Below are 22,799 nucleotides of genomic sequence, written 5' to 3'. Positions count from 1 at the left end.
TTGAGGATTAGCTGTCCATGTATGTGTGGTTTTATTTCAGGGCTTTCAGTTCTGTTTCACTGACCTGTGTGCCTGTTTTTGTACTGGTACCATGCTGTTCTGATTACTACAGTTTTGTAATATGTTTTGAAATCAGGGATTTCGATGCCATCAGTTTTCTTGTTTCTCAGGACTGCTTTGGCTATTTTGCTTTTTTTGTTGCCCCATACGAATTTTAAGATTCTTTGTTCTATTTCTGTGAAGATTGTCATTGGGATTCTGATTGTGATTGCATTGAATGTGTGGATTGCTTTAGGTAGTATGGCCATTTTAACTATGTTTATTTTTCCAATCCGTGTACATGGACTATCTTTCCATTTCTTTATGTCATTATGGATTTCTTTCAGTAATGTCCTATAGTTTTCCTTGTATAGGTTTTACACATCTTTGGTTAAATTTATTCCTAGATATTTTAATCTTTTTGTTGAAATTGTAAATTGGGTTGTAATCTTGAGTTCTTGCTCTATTAGTTCGTTATTAGAGTATAGAAATGCCACTGATTTTTGTACGTTGACTTTGTATGCTACAACTTTGCTGTAGTTGTTGATTATTTCTAAGAGTTTTCCGATGGATTCTTTAGAGTTTTCTATACATTTTTTATATAGAAATCATGTCGTCTGCAAAGAGTGAAAGTTTCACTTCTTCAGTGCCTATTTGGATTCTTCTTATTTCTTTTTCCTGCCTAATTGCTCTGGCCAAAACCTCTGGTACTATGTTGAATAAGAGTGGAGAGAGTGGGCATCCTTGTCTTGTTCCTGTTATCAGTGGGATGGCTTTCAGTTTCCTCCACTGAGTATGATGTTGGCTGTGGATTTGTCATATATGAGCTTTATTGTGTGGGGATATTTTCCTTCTATACCCATTTGATTGAGAATTTTTATCATGAATGGATACTGGATCTTGTCAAATGCTTTCTCTGCTTCTATAGAGATGATCATGTGGTTTTTGTTCTTCCTTTTGTGTTTATATGGTATATCACATTTACTGATTCGTGGATGTTGAAACATCCGTGTCCCTGGTATGAATACTACTTAATCATGGTGTATGATCTTTTTAATGTATTACTGTGTTCAGTTTGCCAATATTTTGTTGAGGATTTTTGCATCTATGTTCATCAGTGATATTGACCTGTAATTTTCCTTCTTTGTACTGTTCTTGTCTGGTGGTGGGATCAGGGTGATGTTGGCCTCATAGAATGTGTTAGGGGAATTTCCATCTTCCTCAACTTTTTGGAATAGTTTGAGAAGCATAGGTAATAAATTGTCTTTGAATGTTTGGCAGGATTCTCCTGAGAAGCCATCTGGTCCTGGACTTTTATTTTTGGAGAGGTTTTTGATTACTGTTTCAATCTCTTTACTTGTGATTGGTCTCTTCAGATTCTCTGTTTATTCTTGATTCAGTTTTGGGAGGTTGTAAGAGTCTAAGAATTTATCCATTTCTTCTAGGTTGTCCAGTGTGTTAGCATATAGTTTTTCATAGTAGTCTCGTAATCTTTTGTATTTCTGTGCTATCCATGGAAATTTCTGCTCTTTCATTTCTAATTTTATTTATTTGAGACTTCTTTCTTTTTTTCTTAGTCTAAGGGTTTGTCAATTTTGTTCATCCTCTCAAAGAACCAGCTCCTTGTTTCATTGATCCTTTCACAGTCTTTTTTGTTTCTATTTCATTTATTTCTGCACTTAATTTTTATTATTTCCCTGCTTCTCCTGAGCTTGGGCTTTGTTTCTTCTTCTTTTTCTAATTCTGTTAGGTGTAGATTAAGATAGTTTATTTGAGCTTTTTCTTGTTTGTTAATGTGGTGCTGTATTGCTATAAACTTCCCTCTTAGGACTGCTTTTACTGCATCTCATAAGAGTCAACATGGTGTTTCCATTTTTGTTTGCCTCCGAATATCTTTTGATCTCTTCCTTTATTTTTTTTGATGACCCTTTGGTTGTTCAGTAGCATGTTGTCTAGTCTCCACATTTTTGGTTCCTCTCCCAGCTTTTTTCTTGTAGTTGATTTCTACTTTCACGGCATTATGGTCAGAAATGATAGTAGATATCATTTCAATCTACCTAAATTTATTAAGGTTTGCCTTGTTTCCCAATATTTGCTCTATCCCTGAGAATGTTCTATGTGTTCTTGAGAAGAATGTATATTCTGCTGTTTTGGGATGGAGGACTCTATATATGTCTACTACGTTCATCTCATCTAGTTTTTCATTTAAGTCCAGTATCTGTTTGTTGGCTTTTTCTCTGGATGATCCATCCACTGATGTAAGTGGAGTATTGTGGTCCCCTACTATTATTGTGTTGTTGGTAATATCTCCTTTTAGCTTTGTTAATAGTCGCTTTATGTACTTTGGTGCTCCTGTGTTGGGTGCAGACATGTTTATAAGTGTTATGTCTTCTTGGTGGTGAGTCCCTTTTATTATTATACACTGCCCCTTTGCGTCTCTCTTTATCAGTTTTATCTTGAAGTCTACTTTGTCTGATATAAGTATGGCATCACCTGCTTTCTTTGGTTTGCCATCAACTTGAAGTATTGTCTTCTATCTCTTCACTCTGAGCCTATGTTTGTCTCTAGAGCTGAGATGTGTTTCCTGGAGGCAGCATATTGTTGGCATTTGTTCTTTAATCCATCTTGCCACTCTGTATCTTTTGATTGGAGAATTCAATCCATTTACATTTAGAGAGATTATTGATATATAGGGCTTAACACTCCCATCTTCTCACACATTTCCTGGTTCTTCTGCATTTCCTTTGTTTCCTTCCTGTGTATTTTGGACTACCAATTTGATTAGGTAGTTTCTCTGTTGTTTTTCTTCTTTTCCTCCTCATTTATTGTAAAGATGTCTGTTCTGATTATTTGTTATTGGTTACCCTTAAGTTCATATAAACAATCTCATAGTTGAGATAGTCCATTTTCTGACAGCCTCCTACTTCCTTAGACTATACTGATTCCATCCCTTTACTATTTCCCTCTAAGTTATTTTGTCATATCTTTTTCCAACCTGCGTTGTGCATCTATGGATAAAAAGATGAGGTCATTTTGTTTTGGTATTTTCTGTTTATATTATCCTTGACATTAGAATTGTTTACTAACCTGATCTGATAGAGATCTACCACTTCTTGATTATTGCCTGCCTATTCATCTCCTTGCTCAGGGCTTTGTAGCGCCTTTCCTATTTCTTTTTTCAGATATGAGGGCCTTCTTGAGGATTTCTTGCAGAGGGGCACTTGTGGCAATGAACTCCCTTAGCTTTTGTTTATCTGGGAAAGTTTTTATTTCTCTGTCATATCTGAAGGAGATTTTCATTGGATAGAGTATTCTTGGCTGAAAGTTTTGTCATTCAGGATTTTGAATAGATCATTCCACTCTCTCCTAGACTGTCAGGTTTCTGCTGAGAAATTCACTGAAAGCCTGATGGGGTTCCTTTGCAAGTTATTTTCTTCTGCCTTGCTGCCTTAGTATATTTTCTTTTCTTCTTCTTTTTTTTTTTTTTTTTGAGGAAGACTAGCCCTGAGCTAACTACTGCCAATCCTCCTCTTTTTGCTGAGGAAGACTTGCCCTGAGCTAACATCAGTGCCCATCTTCCTCTATATGTGGACGCCTGCCACAGCATGGCTTGCCACGTGGTGCCAGATCCACACCTTGAATCCGAACCAGCGAAACCTGGGCCGCCAAAGTGGAACATGCGAACTTAACCACTGCACCACTGGGCCAGCCCTGGTTGTCTTTTCTTTTTGATCCTTGTTCCCTTTTCCTTGCAGAAGCTCTTTAGTCTGATGAAGTCCCAGTTATTTCTTTTTTTCCCTTGCCTGAAGAGACATGGTATTCAAAAAGATCTTTGTAAGACCCATGTCAAAGAGTCTACTGCCTATATTTTCTTCTAACAGTTTTATAGTTTCATGTCTTACCTTCAAGTAGTTGATCCATTTTGAGTTAATTTTTGTTTATGGTGAAAGATAATGGTCTACTTTCATTCTTTTGCATATGGTTGTCCAGTTTTCCCAATGTCATTTATTGAAGAGTCTTTCCTTTCTACATTGTATGTTCTTAGCCCCCTTGTCAAAGATTAGCTGTCTGTAGATGTGTGGTTTTATTTCTGGGCTTTCTCTTCTGTTCCACTGATGTGTGTGCCTGTTTTCTTACCAGTACCATGCTGTTTTGATTACTATATCTTTGTAGTATATTTTGAAGTCAGGGATTGTGATGCCTCCAGCTTTGTTTTTTTTTCTCAGAATTGCTTTAGCTATTTGGGTTCTTTTGTTCCCCGATATGAATTTTAGGATTCTTTGTTCTATTTCCGTGAAGAATGTCATTGGGATTCTGATTGGGATTGCATTGAATCTGTAGCTCACTTTAGTATGGACATTTTAACTATGTTTATCCTTCCAATCCAAGTTCATGGAATATCTTTCCATTTCTTTATGTCATCATCAATTTCTTCCAGTAATGTCTTATAGTTTTCATTGTATAGGTCTTTTACCTCCTTGATTAAATTTACTGCTAGATATTTTATTCTTTTTGTTGCAATTGTAAATGGGATTGTATTCTTGAATTCTCTTAGTTCATTATTAGAGTATAGAAATGCAACTGATCTTTGTAAGTTTGTTTTGTACCCTGTATCTTTGCTGTAATTTTTGATTATTTCTAATAGACTTCCATCTCTGCTCTATTCTTGATCATTTCCTTCCTTCTGCTTGCTTTTGGTTTTGTCTGCTCCTCTTTTCTACCTTCTTAAGGTGAACAATTAGGTATTTATTTAAAATAATTTTTTCTAATATAGGTGTTAAAGCTATAAATTTTCCTCTGCATCCTCGTTAACTTCTTATCAGTTGTGAGATGTTGTTTTTGTTTCATTCATTCAAATTATTTTTAGTTTCCATTGTGATTTCTTCTTTGACATATGGGCGGTTTAGAAGCATGTAGTTTAATTTCCAAACTTTGAGATTTTCCCACATTTCTTTCTGTTGCTTTTTAATTCAATTATGTTGTGATAGAACTTTACATTATTTCAGTTCTTTTAAATATATTGAGTCATTTTATAGCCTAGCATATGGTCTCTGCCTCTATTCTACACATGTGACGTCATTCAAATTGGCAGATAAGATTGTTCATATTCATTTTTTAATCTAGTTTTTCTCTCCATTATTGGGAATGCTGTGTGACAGTTAAAAAATTATTGACTCAGCTATAGTTTCATTCATTCTGGCTGCTCTGTAAATACATCTGTGCTCTTTAATCACACACCCATCCTTGGGTTGTTTTATGGCAGAGTATCCCCTTGGCTCCTGTGTCACTCAGAGCTTCTCCAGTGCCTGGTGCCAGCAGCTCACAGTAATCAGCAGTTTCCATGTGTGTCCTCCATTGCACAGTTTCACACTTAAGTATCTCTGGTGAGATGCCCCACGGACAGCTTTACGCAGCACAGTAGGGGGTGGGCTTCTTGAAGATCCATTACCATGGCTTATTCGCAGAGTCCTTTCAGTAAGTAAAGGCCTTGCCCTCTCCCACAAGGTCTGGATCTCAGTCCTGTCAAGTGGATCTCCCATGGGCTCTCAATCTCAGCCCTGTTTAGTGTTCCTTATATCTGTAGTCTTATACTCTGTAGCATACTGTTTACTTACTTGCTAATCTCTCATTATTCTAATCCCCTTATGTAAGTATTAATTAATAGTTAGTCATTTATATTAACAGTTTCCTGTTCAAATTACTGTGAGGTTTCTCTTCCTTCATTGGACCCAGACTGAGAATGGCATATTAAAGACCCCAGCTATTGTTGACAATTTGTTTATATCTTCTTTAATTCTGCCAGACTTGCTTCATATATTTTGTTGCTCAGCTGTCAAATATGTTTATGTTTATAATTGTTAAATATTTATGTAAGTTTCCCTTTTCCTCCTTATAAAATATTCCTTTTTGTCTCTAGTGACATTTTTTGCATCAAACGGTATTTTGCCTGATATTGATATAGCCACTCCAGCTATTTTGTTACTATTTGCATGGTGTACTTTCCTATGATTTTACTTTGAACCTATTTGTCTATTTGAATTTAAAGTTTGTCTCTTGTAAACAGCATACAGTTGTATATTGTTTTGTTTTGAGACTGACAATCTTTGCGCCCCCCCCCCCGCGCCCCCCCCCCCCACGATTGGCCCTGAGGTAACATCTGTTGCCAATCTTCCTCTTTTTGCTTGAAGAAGATTTTTGCTGAGCTAACATCTGTGCCAGTCTTGCTCTGCTTTAGTGGGATGCTGCTGCAGTGTGGCCTGATGAGAGCTGATAGGTCCCACCTGAGATCAGAACCTGCAAACCTTGGGTGACCAAAGCAGAGCACATGAACTTAACCACTGTGCCACAGAGCTGGCCCCAACCATCTCAGCTTTCAATTGGAGTACTTCATACATTTCAAATTTAATTCAATTATCGATATTGTTAACTTTTTATCTCCCATTTTGCTGTTTCCTATGTCTTATGTGTTTTTGTGCCTTTTTTACTGCTTTTTCATATCAAATATATTTTTTTCTAGAGAAACATTTTACTGGTTCTCTTAATTGCCTGAATTCTTTTCTTAGTAGTTACTCAAGGGAAGACAATATACATCTTAACATAATACTCTTCAGCTTAATATTTACTTCCAGTAAGGTTTAGAAACTGTTTTGATATAGCTCCATACCTCCCTGTCTTTGTGCACTTTTCATATATTACATATTTATATAGGTCCAACATTACAGTTTTTTCATCATTTTGTGCAATCATTTTTACAATCAGTTGAAAGAAAGAGAAAAATGCATTTTCAATGTCATCTGGCCTGCATTGTTTCTGAAGAGAAGTCAGCTGTCAGTTGCTTGTGGTTCCCTTGTACATAATGAGTCCTCTTTCTCTTGCTTCTTGCAAGATTTTCTACTTGTCTTTGGCATTCAGTAGCTTGACTATGATGTGTTTATATGTGAATTTCCTTTTGTTTATCCTACTTGAAGTTTGTTGACCTTCTTGGATTTGTAGATTGGTTTTCCCTCATTTGGGGAAATGTGGGGCCATTATTTCTTCAAAGAACTCTTCTGTCCTTTTCTCTACTCTCCTTCAAAGTAACTATTATACTCCTGGAACTTCTGTCATGTGTATGCTTGCTATGCTTGATTGTTTTCCCAGCAGGTTGTGACATTCTGTTAATTTTTATTCCTTTTATCTTTGTTTCTTCAGACTGGATAATCTCCATTGACCTATCAGCAGGTTGACAAAATCTTCCTTCTGACATCTCAATTTGCTGTTGAGCTTGTCTTTGGAACTTTACATTTCAGATATTCAACACTTTATGTCTTGAATTTCTATTATGTTCTTTTTAAAAAGTAATCTCTCTTTATTGATTCTCTATTTGATGAGCCATTGTACACATTATTTTAGTTCATCAAATATGGTTTCATTTAGATCTTTGAATATATTTATAATAGCTCCTTTTTAAGTATTTTTTTCCTGAGTCCACTATCTTCACCTCCCCAGAAACAGTTTCTGTTGACTTTTCCCCATGTATGGTTCACACTTTCCCATTTCTTTGCACTTCCCATTTTTTATTGTTGACAACTGGACATGTTAGATAATATATTGCACCAACTCTGGATTTAGATCTACTACTCCCCCAGGAACTGATATTGTTGCTTTTGTGTACTGACTTGACTAATTCTGTAATCTGTCTCCTTTGCAACGTGGAGATGCTGATGTCTCCAACCAGTTTATTGCTATTTTTTAAATTCTTTTTTTCCTTTAAGCCTGGCTTCACAGAGTCACTTCTGGGTCAGCATAGCTCAGTGGTCAGCCAGTGAATGCTCAGATGTTGTCCATAAGCCGCTTGATTAGGTGAGCCTTCTACCCCTTGGCAATGGCTCTGAGTGTTGGTTGGGAAACACATTAAAATCCCTGGCTTTTACCAGACAGAAAAAGACAAACACCATATGATTTCACTCATAAGTGGAAGATAAACTAACACACAAAGAGAACAGTTTAGTGTTACCAGAGGCAAAGGGTGTTGGGGGGTAGGGACAAGGGGTGAAGGGGCACATTTATATAGTGACTGACAAGCAATAATGTACAACTGACATTTCACAATGATATAAATTATTATGACCTCAATAAAATAAAACAAACAAATCCTTGGCTTTTTACTTTCTGCAGGGCCTTCTCCTGTCACCTCTTTGCGTACTCAAGGCCTCGTATTCAGCCAGAGATGAAGAGATGGCTAGGGTTCTCACAACTTTATGCATAAACCAACCTTCCGGACCACCACAAATATGTCAAATCTTATTAAGAACTTCTCTGGCTTTCTCATTTCCAGAATTGTCTTGATTAACCTCTGGTTAGTCTCATGATATTGCAGCCTCAGACCGTCTGTGTTGGCTATCCATCCCCAGTTGTTTGCACTGAGGTTCACATTCCTTTTGCACAACACCTCCAGGCATGGGGTTTTTCCAGACTCCATTCCAACTCATGTCAGTCTCCCAGAGCTCAAAGCTGCTGGTTTTCATAGCTTGTTCAGCTCTGGTAAAACCAAGCCAGAGGGAGATGGGAGCATCCCTAGGCTAAAACTCTGGACACTCCCAATGTCCCTTCATGGAGTTCAGTAGTTTTGCTTGAATAAATGCTTCTCGATTCATTTATGTGTTTGCTCAATTTCCACAGAGTGAAAGTAATTGTTTTAATAACGTTATGCAGTTTCATCGTTGCTTTGTGGGGAAAATTGCCAAGCTCCTCATGACACCATTCTGAGGGTCCCACTCAGTTATCTTTTTACTAATTTAAAAAATAAGAAAGAAATATACTTACACACATTTTTATCATGTCTTGTGTAGATCTAAGTTTTCATCTGATTTTATTTTCTATCTGTCTGGGGGACTTTAACATTTTTATAGTGCAGGTATGCTGTTAAATCAATTCTTTCATTTCTTTTGTCTGTGAGAAAATTGGACATACACTAATTTTTACTTTTTTACGAAAATATTTTACTTTGCATAGAATTCAAGGAAATATTTTTCTTTTCAGCACTGCAGAAGGAGTTTGCTCAATTGCCTTCTACCTTCTTGTTTCCAAATAGAAATCTGATTTTATTCTTGTTTTTGTTCTTTATATAATGAGTCTCCTTTCTCTGCTGACTTCCTCTTCATCACTGTTTCAAAATCATGGGTTATGATCAGCCTTGGTTTATATTTCTACATTCCTATGATTACAGTTCACTGAGTTTTAATTTTAGGTCTATAATTTTCATCAATTTTGGAAAATTGTTTACCATATTCTTCAAATAATTTTTCAGTCCCCTCCTCTTTCTTCATTCTTTGGGAGCTTTAATGACAATATTAGTTCACTTAAAGTTGTCTCACAGCTCACTGATAAGTTTACAATCTTTTCATTCTGTTTCTTTTTGATTAGTATACCTTCAACCTCAATAATCTTTCCTCTGCAGTACCTAATCAGTTGTTAATTTCCCCAATGTAGTTTACATTTCAGGCATTGTAGTTTTCATTTCCATATGTTTAATTTGGGTTTTTAAAAATCTCCCATGACTCTCTTAACATGCTCACATTTTGCTCTACCTTTGTCACCATATGAAACATAGGTATAACTATTTTAATAACCTGTCTAATTCTATATCTGAGTCAGTTTTGAATATTGATTTTTCTCCTGATTGTGTATCACATTTTCCTGCTTCTTTGCAGGTGGTATAACTTGGAAAGTGTTTGATCCTTTCAAGGTGCATTTTTAAGCTTTGTTAGGCAAGACCAGAATAGCTTTTAAAAAGTTAAGGGCTTTTTTATGTCATAGGTCTAATTTTTCCTCTCTATTAAGCCAGTCTCCTTTTGCGTACTTTACCCAATATTCCATATATTATGGAGTTTTTCCACTGTGGCTATTGGTTCATTACGTTTGGAGAAATAATAGGGTTCACCTTGACTGTTTATGTAGTCAGGGATCTTAGTCTTGAGCAGTTGACTAATGTCTGAACACTGTCATTTCACACATTTTTTGTTTTGTTTTTTTGTTTTTTTGTTTCAAGCAGCTTTTTATTGAAGTTTAACATACATACACAAAGGTGCACACATCGTAAGTATTACAGCTCGATGAATTTTCATGTGTAATTGGTACTGAAATCAGTAGCCAGACTAAGAAACAAAATATTAGGAGCACCACAAAAGGCCCCGTCACATCTCCTTCCCAGTCATAACCTTGACCCCTGGTAACCACTCACCTGACTTCTATCTGCAGAAATTGGCCTTGCCTGTCTCTGTCCTTCATATAAACGGAATCAGATGTAGGCCGATTTTTGCGGCTGGCTTCTTTCCCTCCACAGAGTGTTTGAGTGTTGTAGTTCATGAATTCCCATTGCTGTAAAACACTCCATTGTTCACACATATTTTTATATTTCTAAGTTGTCTGAGGTGAAAGAGTGCCTGCTATCCTTGTTACTCCATCATAGGGGAGGAAGGGTCTGAAACTATAACTTAACCCATCTCAATCACGTGTTTGTAAGAAGGAAATAAAGGAAAGATATTTAGGGGCCTCCATCGCAAGGTCACCAAGACCTAGGCCCTGACTGAGAAATATTTGGTTGATAAGCTAGATCCAAAACATTCACTTTTTGTGATTACACTTTGTGTGTGTGTGTCAGGCAAAAACATGGAAACTGCAGGAATTATCTAAAATCGTCCAGTTATCATAATCACAGGGGAAATACGGTAAGAAATGAGAATATGAGTAAGTATAAACATAAAAATGGTAATAACAAAATGTAAGTCAACTTTTTTCCAACTTACTATTTTTAAACAATATTTTTGCATATTGTTTCTACTAGACAAGAATTAAGATGCTTTCAAATATCTGACAAAGATTTATGATTTTAACCATATGCTTTACAGTACTCAATTAATTTTGCAAATAATTAAATGTGGCAGTATTTAATTAGTTAAATCCATAAAATTCTCTTTATTTATGTAAAATGTAGGTATTCAGAATATTCCTATCTGATAGAAAGTTTTATGATGATAGAAAACTTCTTTATCTGGAAAGTCCGATATACATGGCTAGTGAACACTTGGTTATGGCTAGTACCCATAAAGGATTCAATTTTTACTTTTATTTAATTTTAATCAATTAAATTTAAATAGCCACAAGTAGCTAGTGGCTATTGTATCTGACAGTGCAAATCTAGAGGGATGTTGATAGTTTAATGAAATCACAATTATTTGATAAATTATAACTTTAGGCATGGTACATTAAACAAATAAAACCATTAGTGGATATTTCTCACCCTGCTTTAAAACCTTCACACATTAAAGAATCTGCACTATTGTTAAGTTTGCTGGTAAGTATCGAAACACGGCTAAGCAGCCACATGGCATTTTATACTCTTGTAGAATGGCCCTGAGCTCCAGCATACTATTGGCCAAGAACACATGATACCTGATTTTCACTGAGGGGCTCATTTAGAGATGATCCTTTTATGTGGGACCCAGCGGTACTACCAGGATGAGAAGTGCTCAAAGGAATTGGGCCGGGGCAGGTACCCAGGTAATCTGTTGGCTTCAAACAAAGTAGAAATGGAAACACTAGTCTGTCAGATGAATTTGGGAAAGTGGTTAACACTCTAATATTAAAATCGCAAGAAAGGAAATGAAATGAAAAAACAGAGCCATATGGGTTTGCAATCAAGTTGAACGTAGATTTTTTTTTATTTTTTGGTGAGGAAGATTGGCCCTGAGCTATCATCTGTTGCTAATCTTCCTCTTTCTGCTTGAGGAAGTTTGTCGCTGAGCAAATACCTGTGCCAGTCTTCCTCTATTTTGTATGTGGGATGCTCACCACAGCATGTTGTGATGAGCAGTGTATAGATCCATACCCAGGGTCTGAACCTGCGAATTCTGGGCCACAAAAGTGCAGCATGCGAGCTTAACCACCAGGCCTGCACCTCTAACTTTTAATGAACATGTAATGGCGATAACAAAAATTTAAGACTATTAAATTCTTAATTTTGAGTATTAATGTATGAAATCAATATTAATACCAATTTTGAATATTTGTACAAAACTTATGAATAAAATATTCACAAGAAAAACTGAGCAGTTTTTCAAGAGAATAATATGCCATGGCCAAGCATGTTATATTCTGCCTCAAGTGTTATATGCGGTTTTATTCATTGTTCTATGCGGTTTTATTGCACTGTCCTCCTCAGCTGTCTGGCTATTCGGTGTCTGGTTATTAAGGAATTCTTAATCCCCTAAATATGCCAGCTACCTTGTCACTAACGTATATTTAGGAAGACCAAAGCTGCTGTCTACTTTGTGTCCACTTGGTGAGTGAAAGCCAAGGGGGAGGGAAGAAGCCCAGGGCAGAGAGCCTCGAGCACCACCGCAGTGCATCCCCTTGAGTGACATTCATTCAGGAATTCCTCTAGAGCCGTTAACGGAGGATCAGCAGTTTTTTTCCTAAAGGGCCAGAGAATAAATATTTTTGTAGTTACTCAGCTCTGCTGTTGTAGCTGGAAAGCAGCCATTGACAATATATAAACAAATGGGTGTGGCTGTATTCCAATCAAATTCTCTTACCCCTTGGTTTAAATTAATAGATAAAAAGAAGCTCTGAGAGATCTCCTTAGTTTGTGTCTGCCAGGTGTAAGAATTTTGGAGGGCAAGTGGTGGAAGAATGAATTTTTAAAATTTCTTTAAAAAAGGACTAAATGCATAAAGCAAAAATAATAATGATGCATTGTATGATGTACATTATAGGCAGAAGTGAGCTTATGATGAAAATAATCCAAAGGATAGGCAGGCGAAAGGTAAATATACTGTTGAACATTCTTACATTATATGCTAGGCAGTATGACTATTTGAGGATGGACTGGGGTAAATACTGGAAACCATAGAATAATCTCAAAAAATAAAACAAAGGGGTATATCTGATAAGTCAAAGTGGAAATACAAAAGAAAAAATTCAATTTAAGACAAGGCAAGAATAGTGGGAAAAGGAAACAAGCAGCAGATAGGCAGACAGGAAAAAAGGCACCAGTGGTACATAGAGACATAAATACATAGATATGTGGTTATTGGACCAGCATTAGAACGAGCGATGAACTTGATAGCATTGCAGATTCATGGGCTCCACCGAACATACTGGTGATGGGTCCAGAAAAGTATGGCTTAACAAGCTCTCCAGGTGACTCTTATACATGTTAAAGTTTTAGAACTGCTGATATAGATAATTACATCAATTGTAAATTGTCTAATGATTACATTTAGAGATTGTCAGGCTGGGTTTAAGAAAGAAAGGACAATACTACACATTTTAATATATATACACATTTACACAATATATACATTTTAAAGAAAAATAGGTCAAAAGTAAAAGGATAGACAGAGAATATCATGGAAACACTAATCCAAAGAAAGCTGTAGTGGCTGTGATAATACCAGACAAAGGAGACTACAAAACAAGGAATATTACCAGAGTCAGAAAGCCATTTCATAATGAAAAAGTATCCAATTCCTCAAGCCCACATTCACAAGTGTGAATGTACATAATAATAGCTTCAAAACATAGGAAACAAACAGAAGTGAAAAGTAATAGGAAAAAAATAAAATGGTAAAGATGCTTCAACACACTTCTCTCAGTAAATAGATAGCAAATCAGTAATAGCAAAGAAGAAAACACTACCAAACAAATAGACTTAATTATAAATTATAGAAAACTCCACCCAACAACAACAGAACACCTGTTCTCTTAAGTGCATGAGGAATAGTCACCAGGTCAGACCATATGTTGGGCAACAAAACTCTAGTCTCATAAATTAGAAATATCCAATCACACAGAGTGTATTCTTAGACCAAAATGGAATTATTAAAATCAGTAACAGAAATATCTGGGAAATGTTTGGAAATTAGGCAATACATATTTATATAACCCATGAGTCAAAGAAGAAATTTCAAATGGAACTTAAAATATGTTGACCTGAATAATAATGAAGATAGAACATGTCAAAATTTGTGACATTCAGGTTAAAAATGGGTTTAGAGGGAATGGCTAAAATTCAAAAGTCTGATAATAAGAAGGATGATAAAGATGTGGAGTCAATGGAGCAGTCATAAATTAATAGTGGGAATATAAAACAGTTTTAAAAATTGGAAAACAGCTTGTCAATTCCTCCTAAAGTCAAACATACAACTACCTTACTTCCTAACAATTTTACACCTAGGTATTTACCTAAGAGAAATAAAAACTTAGACCCATTCAGATACTCTCACAGAAATGTTTATAGCAGCTTTATTCATAATAGCCCCAAACTCGAACAACTCAAATGTCTGTTGACAGGAGAAAGGATAAATGAATTATAATATATCCATATAATGGAATACTACTCAGCTATCTATTGGATTGAACTGATACATGAAACAACATGGATGAATCTCAAAGTAATTATGCTGAGTGGAAGAAACAAGACAAAAAAGAAAACATACTGTTTGATTACATTTATTTACATTTCTAGAAATTGCAAACTAATTTATGGTCACAGAAAGCAGATCAGTGGTTGTCTGGAGGCAGAGGGCAAGGAAGCTGGGAGGTGGGAGGGATTACAAAGGCTTTTGGAGTGATGGATTTGTTCATTATCTTGACTGTAGTCATGGTTTCATGGATGTATACACATTTCAAAATGAATCCATTTGTAACTATATGTGGCGATGGATATTTATTAGACTTAGTGTGATCAGTTCTCAATATATACAAATATTGAATCATTATGTTGTACACCTGAAACTAATATAATGTGATGTTGCTGACGAAATGAAGAAAGTTGGGGCCCCAAAAAAGAGACGGACACCGGTGTCGACAGTGGAAGAAAAAAAGCCCCGTCTGGCACGGGCTGTTTATTTTTATATCCCCCTAGACAAAGCCGGCAACTAGCCAAAGGTGGTGACTTATCATACATGCTTCTACGCAAGCGCGCTCACGTGCTTACAATGCTGTGTTTGTTTCCCATCCCTAGGCTGAATTGCAGGATCTGAGAACACTCCTGTTTGCAGGCAATGTTCTCCCTGGAAGGGCCATAAGAGGACTGGGCAGAACATCCTGTTTGCAAACAAGCTCAGCCACAAGTCAGCTCCATGAAATGTCCTGTATGCAAGCACATTCATGTTCTTAGGCCGGATCGCCTTCAATGTTATATGTCTATTATATCAAAATTTTAAATAAATGAATCCAAGTGTATACTTTAAATATGTGCTGTGTTCTATATCAATACAGATGTTATTAAAAACATGGTATTATAGTTTTATATAAAGATAGATGTAATATATACGACAGCTGCAATATAGAAGATGGGGCTATAAATTGCAAGGTTCTTACACTTGACGAGTAAGAGCAGAGTTCAATATTAACTCTAAGCAGATTCTGAATAGTTAAGAATATATATTATGATACAGACCGTGACCACTAAAAATGATCACAAAGTATAGCACAGAAGCAAATTAACATGGAATTTTAAATAAATAATTAACCCAAGAAGACAAAATAGAGAAATATGGGAACAAAAGCCAGATGGAAAAGACAGAAAATAATAAAATGGATGACCTTAATCTAACTGTATCAATAATTACATTAAATGTAAATGGGCTAAACACTCCAAATGAAATAAAGACATTGTCACAAGGGATAGAAAAATAAGAGGGTTTGATAAACTAAGGGATGTCTTCAATCCTCAAGTTCTTTATGTTAAATCCTATGCCACATAGTTTTCTTATTTTAACAAATATTTTGAATGGCTGCATAGCATTCAAACTTACAGTTATAATGGATGTAATCATCTCCAGATGACTAGGTTTCTATACACTAGGTTGGACAACATATCTAAGGTCTTTTCTGTTCTTCATCTCTGATAACTTAAACAGCTTATGTTTTTATTCTCTTTTATGGCCATTAACAATCCCTCACTGAACACTTTTGCAGTTCCTGATTTAGAGAATACTCGATGTATGATGATGCAGAATTATACCAAGGTCATTCAATTTCAGCACATCCTAGTCAGCAATAAAATATTCATTGTACTCATCATTCAGAAATTCCTTACCAAGAACCATGATCCATATATTACAAGCACTAATTCATATTGCTAGTCAATTCCAAAAACCTCACAGAGCATTGGATCTCAGCCTCCAGAGACCGTTCATTGCTGGGCTTTATCACATGTATCTAGAAAACTCATGTCTGTGAGAATGTCAGTCTTTCCCTGCTTGGCCAAATGGGATCTCCATCTCTCATGCAACTACAGTCCTGACACGGGAAGCTCAAATCATTTCTTTATAGGACTTAATTTCTTCCTTCCTCCATTATAGCTCTTAATATTACTAAGTTGAGCACATAGGAGAGAATAATCTGGTCAGTGAATACGTAAACACCGGCTAGAAGAGACTGGGCTAGAAGAGATACGAGTATCTTCAATACGCAGTTTTTGACAACCAAAACCAGAAACACAAAAATCTAAGAGGGAACAGGTTAATTAATTTGGTCCTGCTATGTGATGGCATGTACAGGATTATTAATCACGATGATACTGGTCCCAGTGTAAAGTACACACTCATAACTGGGGAATGGTATCCAGTTGAAACTTAAGACATAGATTCTGTTCTCAGATTTTCTAAATGTAACTGCTCTTAGAGTTCATGACATTTTAGTGTCTTGGGTTTTTCATGAGTAGAGGCAAGAGTATGAAGATCACTTCTTAAGCATGAATATCTTAGAGAAATATAATCTACATAAAAACTTAATATGTTGTAATCTTGTATAAATACGTTAGCTATTTTTATTGAAGAACATTGCATGTCCCCTAACTGGGTATTATAAAAGAAACAATTTGCCTTTTTAGGATAAAATTGTGCTTATCAGCCCTGCTCTGATAATGCTCACAAAAAAAAGGGGGGAAAAATCAGGACTTTTACTCGAGAATGCATTTTTAATTTATAAATCAAGAGTTTCTAGAAAAGGGGGAATTTCCCTCTCACCGAAATGAAGCAGAAACAAAGAGACATTTGTGAATCATAACCTGCCCAAAAAATCCGATGTGATCAAGCGTCTCATAAAGTGAGAACATTAGTAAGACTGACAGTGCCCTTAAGCAGCAACAAAAGGCATGTGGGTAAATAAAATGATTCCTTATTTTCTTCTATTTCAATTAGTATTTGGACATGTTTTTGGGAAGATAACTAAAAATCAGATATTATTGCAAAGTTTTGTTAAATTTTTCTTATATCAATAATTTAGAAATCAATGATTTTATGAAAGAAAATCAACCATCCTCAATGTTGACTTTTGTGTGTAAAACAATTCTTTCCTCTCATCAAGGTTCTTCTTTTGGGGATGGCAGGACTGAGCAGGAAGTCAGTAGGCACCAGGCTGTTCTTGGGGCACAGAATGACTTCCTTACATAACACTCTCCAGGTCCACACCCGCCCTGCTCATACACATAAACAGATGGAAAAGAGGACAGAGCCTGGACTACGGGAATAGGTTTACAGCACGTTCCTGGGGTCCGAGCTCTGGGAACCCCGAGGCTCTGAGACAGTAGCTGCCCCTCAGAGCTCCCAAGTAGAGAACTCCCCAGGTTTTCCCAAACTAACCTCGGTGCCCCCTGGCTGGAAATCTTCCTTTAGGGCTCAATGTCCTACTTCCCTCTTGCAGCCAAGCAGCTGTGAGGAGAGAAGAGGAGGAAGCGCCAGGGAGCCCAGAGCCACCAGACAGTGACGCCACAGAGCCACAGCCATCACACCCGCACAGGTGAAGGACATGCGACCAAATCCCCGTCACCCCAGCACAGCCACGCACCTGTCACAGCCTCGCAGCCACACCCACGGCACGGAGGCGCATCCCACCGCTCACTCGCGTCTCTCACACACACACCCCGCCACACGCTGCCCGTCTGTCCCCACAGACACACACCGTCCTCCGCCGTTCAGGCCCGAGAGTCCCGTGAGGACTGGTGTCCCTACTACTGGCCTCCACGCTGTGAGCGCTTCCACTGCCACCCCTCCTGGTTCACGTCGGGCTCCGAAGTGACTCGCTTCACAGGATTCCCGCATCCTGTGCTAACACATCCACAAATGAGCTCCACTCACCCTGCAAAGAGGGAGAACCGCGCGAAAACGGAAATGGAAGCCGAAGATCTGGAGTGACCGCTGCCCTCTGGGAAGTGTCGCTCCAACCTGAACATCTCTGGGCGCGGCGGCTCGTCCAAAAGGCCGCGGAAGTCCCGTTGGAACTGCAGCTCGAGAACCGCCCGGAGCCCGGCCCGAGCGCAGGTCTCTCCTCCAGGAGCGCGACGCGAGGGCGCGTGCGCGGGCACGGAGCCTGCGCGGAGGCCGCTGGTGCGCCCAGGAGGCCGAGCAGGGCGGCCCGGCGCCGGCTCCGAGCGTCCGGCCTGTGCGCGCAGAGCCGCGCGGGAGGGTCGGCGGGGCTGCCCTGGGGCGAGAGCGCACGGCGGGTGTGAGCTCTGAGGGCGGGCCCCGGGCGAGTCCCCTCAGGCGGCTGCAGCCTGGGGACAGCATATGGGGCAAGCAACTCCTGATCCCGCCGGGGATGGGCTGGTTTATTCAGTGTCTGTTAGCTGCGTTTAAAGGGTGTGCAGGAGTGAAGTAATACACATTTACTTAATTCTCTAGGCTAAGCTATAATAGTCAAAATGGAATGAATAATTAAATGTAAAAGCGATCTGGAGATACACCTGCATATGTTTTTGTAATATTAAGTTAGGGACAGATTTTCCAACCGTAACTGAAGAGAGAAATGCTAAATAAATACTGAGATTTGACTTGATAATTACGTGTAAACATCCGAATCATCTAAATGACAATCAATTAATGAAATAAAAATTGATGCAAGACAAAAATTCAATAACTTACATATAATGAACAGACAGATAATCTCAAGGCACTGTGTTTTTGTCGCTCAAAATAATGGTCACTAGTCTAAGAGGAGAGTAGCAATAACTATAGAAATATAAATTATATATGCAAATTATCAGCATTACATGATGATAGTTGAAAATACAAATTACCATTAGTAATAAACATTATGATCAAATACATCAGAATCAGAATTACTTGACCTTTTAGGAATTGATCCTGCTCTCCATAATGAGTAACTAAGAAAATATGGGTCATTTTTTTCCCTTAACTCTCTTTATGCTCCTGAATCTCCTGATGCATTTTATTGCACCATCTTTTTCGTAATTATTTTTTGTAGCTTCTTTCTCTTCAGCTGAGACATCTCCTATATTCTCTTTACACTATTCCATAAATGATCCCAATTTCTTCCTAGGCATCATTGGTGAATTCCATGCTTGTGATGACAATGTAGTGATAAATTATCCATGTGTTTTTTCTTCCAGTTTTGTCTGTTCCTCAAGTGACTCTCTTGGATGTAGCAATAGGCCAGTAGCGATGCATGACATTTTGGTCAGGTCAGACAGTGAGAAGGAAAGAAAATCTAAACTCTCTCTTTGAGATTTTCAATGCAAGATCTGGGTGGAAGCCGACAAATAATTTGGAAGTACCCACGATTAGTCAGTATGAGGATTTTATGCTCCCTCAAGAGTAATTGAGGTGGGGGGTCGGGATGGGGGGTGAAAGGGATGAAGAGGGTTGAATAACAAACTTCCAGCTATAAATAAATGTCTTGGGGATGTAACGCACTTGTTGACTCTATTTATATTTATATTAACTATAGTTAACGCTATATTGTGTATTTGAAAGTGGCTGAGTAGATCCTAAAATTTCTCATCAGAAGAAAAAATATGTAATTATGCATAGTGATGGATGTTAACTAGACTTATTGTGGTGACCATTTCACAATATACACAGATATTGAATCGCTATGTTGTACACCTGAAACTAATATAATATGTCAATTATATCTTAATTATTGTTTTTAAAAAGAGTACTCGAGGTTGTTTTATCAGATGGACAAAAGAAGCTATTTCAAAGGGAAACAAGAAGACCTAATATTTAGTCTAATATTTAGACTCCGTGGGGTCCTTGAGAAATGACTCTGTGTCCTGGCCACACTACTGGACAGTGCACTTGAAATACCAAATAAAGTAAAAGAAATAAATGATATCAGTGTCCCACAAACATTTTCACGTAGGATGATGTAGGAATCCCGGGTTCCCTCCTACCCTGTCCCCCACACACAAATCTTGACCAGGGACAGAATTACAGAAAAGAAAAGGCTGAGTAAATTTACACCCACAGTCATCACCACACACCCACCAGAAGCCTCAAATTAAAATCTGGACAGTATTAAGTGTCAGCAAGAATGTGAAGATATGGGAATTACAGTGTGGGACTATCAATTGGTTTGTTGACTTTGAAGAAAAAAATGACAATATCCCCAGTAAAGCTGAAGATATGGTTACCCTATGATCCCTGCTTAATACCATAAGTAAATCCATGCGAATGGTAACCAGATATATATATGTGTGTATATATATATATACACACAGAAGAATCGTCTCAGAAGCATCATTTGTAACTGCCAAAAGTGAACCCAATCCAGACCTCCATCAACAATCGAAGGAATAAACAAAATGGTGTATTAATAGGATTAACTTGCAACACTGAGTATGAATCTTAAATACTTAATATTGAATGAAAGAAATCAGATGCAACAGTATATATATGTTACCCTAATTACACAAGGAAAAAAAACAGGCAAAAATCAGACTATGATTTTGGCATAGAAATAGACATGATAAGAGTATAAAGAAAGGCAAGGGAGGGTTATTATACTAATTTGGATATTCGATACCCTGGGGGCAAGAGGAGTCTAGCAACAGTAGGGGGCATGCAGGAGACCAACTGGTGGTAGCAGTACTCTATTTCTTGACCTGGGTTGATGTCACACAGTTGTTTATTTAATAACCATCTATATGTATCCATTTTTTTTGTTAAGATTATGATAGTTTACAACCTTGTGAGATTTCAGTTGTACATTATTGTTGGTCATGTTGTGGGTACACCACTTCACCCTTTGTGCCCTCCCCCTACACCCCCTTTCCCCTGGTAACCACCGATCAGTTCTCCTTGTCTAATATGTATCCATTTTTGTGTTTGTATATTTCACAATGAAAATGAAATAGAAGAAAGGAAGGTGAAAAGAAAGAAATTTCTCTATTCATGAAGTTCTTAAAGTTATAATTTTGGTCAATCAGGTTCTTCTCCAAATTCAGATTCTAAAAAAGTGAAAGCACAAACACTGTTTTCAGGACAAGTGTAACTGTTCTTTGTAAATGTATTTCAAGTCAATGACCAGCTCACACTGACCTCTGAGTCCATAGGTTACGATCTGATTGCCTCAGTACTTAAAATAAGCTTAACTGGACATTTTCAAAGATTATTTTCACAGAGCTACAACTCATTCAGGCTCTTTTTGCTGTGGATCTCAAAACAGGAATCCTGCCTCAGCAAATCTAGTATTTATTTGTCAGTATGCATTGGAGGAGAAAGAAGAAAATTCTTAATTTTGTCAACTTAATAATGGAAATTGAATGTGACTGTTGGGGGAGGCAAGCCTCCTTTCACAATTGTGAAAGAACACAGGTTTATTACCCGTGGAGGATCCCAAAGTGAAGCCTCTGGGTCTCTTCCTAGGTCTGAGTTGACTTGTGGTGTCTTCTTTTTGTCCTTTTCTTCATATTCTGATGATTAGACCACTTAACCCTCCTTCATGCTGACAGATCACCGTTGGAGCTGTGAGGTTCCTGTTACCCCAAGCTGGTGGCATAGTCTCTCCAGTTCCCGCTTTCCTCATTGCCACTGGAAAAATCCCCTAGGTTTCCTCAGTTTGAAGTTCTGCTTATTTCAAAATAGTTTCATTAGCCCTGCTACTGCGAACATCTTGCCCTCTTGTTTCCAAGAACAATGTTTAATGAAAAGACCTCTTCTTAAACTAAAGATGAAATCCCATCATTCTACTTATTGTATGTAGGAAATCCACATCTATAGGACCCTTCAGAGAAGGACCCCTCTTGCCCTGGAGTAATCCTATTAAGCACCTTCATCTCACTGTTTCTAATTATAATAAGAAAGTCAGAAGAAACTCGGTTTCTCCTATAATGAATTCATACAAGAATTTCTGCAAGTGACAAAACGTTGGAGAGAATGACTTCAACACTCAACAGACTGATTTTTTTAAAAAAAATAGATCTGATTATTTCCTACAATGTGAACAGCCTTTGTGTGTCTCCTATGGCTTGACTGACTCACAAAGTTGTCCTTTCTTTTCCTCCAATACCAGAAGTTGGAAGGAAACCCCTCCCAGCTACTGTAACGTATAAGCATGTAACTCATTGTCTAAACACTGTAATCGTGGAGGATATTAAAACTTGGCAAAGTGGAGAAGATTGTTCTGTGCCATGCATCATGAGGTCATGACCATCAGTGAAGACTGTCAGAGCCCTCAGTGGCCAGATGGCCCGCGTGCATCAACTGGCGTGGTGTCACTGAGTTGGAGATCTCTCCTTGTGTTCCAGGAGTAAACACATGGAAGATGTCATAGACATACAGAAGGGAATGCTGTGTGAGGTCGTAGCGAGGACTCTCCTCTTCAGACCAGGGCAGGGAACCCAGCACACCAGAGGGATATGGCACCTGCATGACTGCTTCAGTGTTTTTGTTATAATTGTTGTTTTTTATCAAAATAAAGCAGTGTTTGCTTTGATTCTCATTCAGAATTTTCTTGGAGATACATTC

General features: G+C 37.7%; 2 protein-coding genes across 2 annotated transcripts in view; one reads left to right on the top strand and one right to left on the bottom strand.

The window, feature by feature from the left end:
- Positions 1-15,276, top strand: part of LOC123284122 (uncharacterized) — a 31,027-nt gene extending 15,751 nt beyond the window's left edge. The window contains exon 4 of the mRNA XM_070493512.1: positions 15,047-15,276. Coding sequence (XP_070349613.1) covers positions 15,047-15,202 — 156 coding nt within the window. The 3' untranslated portion in view covers positions 15,203-15,276. The remainder of the gene's footprint in view (positions 1-15,046) is intronic.
- The window catches only part of LOC123276003 (uncharacterized), a 99,947-nt gene that overhangs the window by 11,209 nt on the left and 65,939 nt on the right, over positions 1-22,799 (bottom strand). The window lies entirely within an intron of this gene.

This window comes from Equus asinus, chromosome 21, assembly GCF_041296235.1.
Source record: "Equus asinus isolate D_3611 breed Donkey chromosome 21, EquAss-T2T_v2, whole genome shotgun sequence".
Classification (NCBI taxonomy): Eukaryota; Metazoa; Chordata; class Mammalia; order Perissodactyla; family Equidae; genus Equus; species Equus asinus.
Note: the sequence above shows the minus strand (reverse complement) of the source record. Positions and strands in the feature narration are given on the sequence as shown.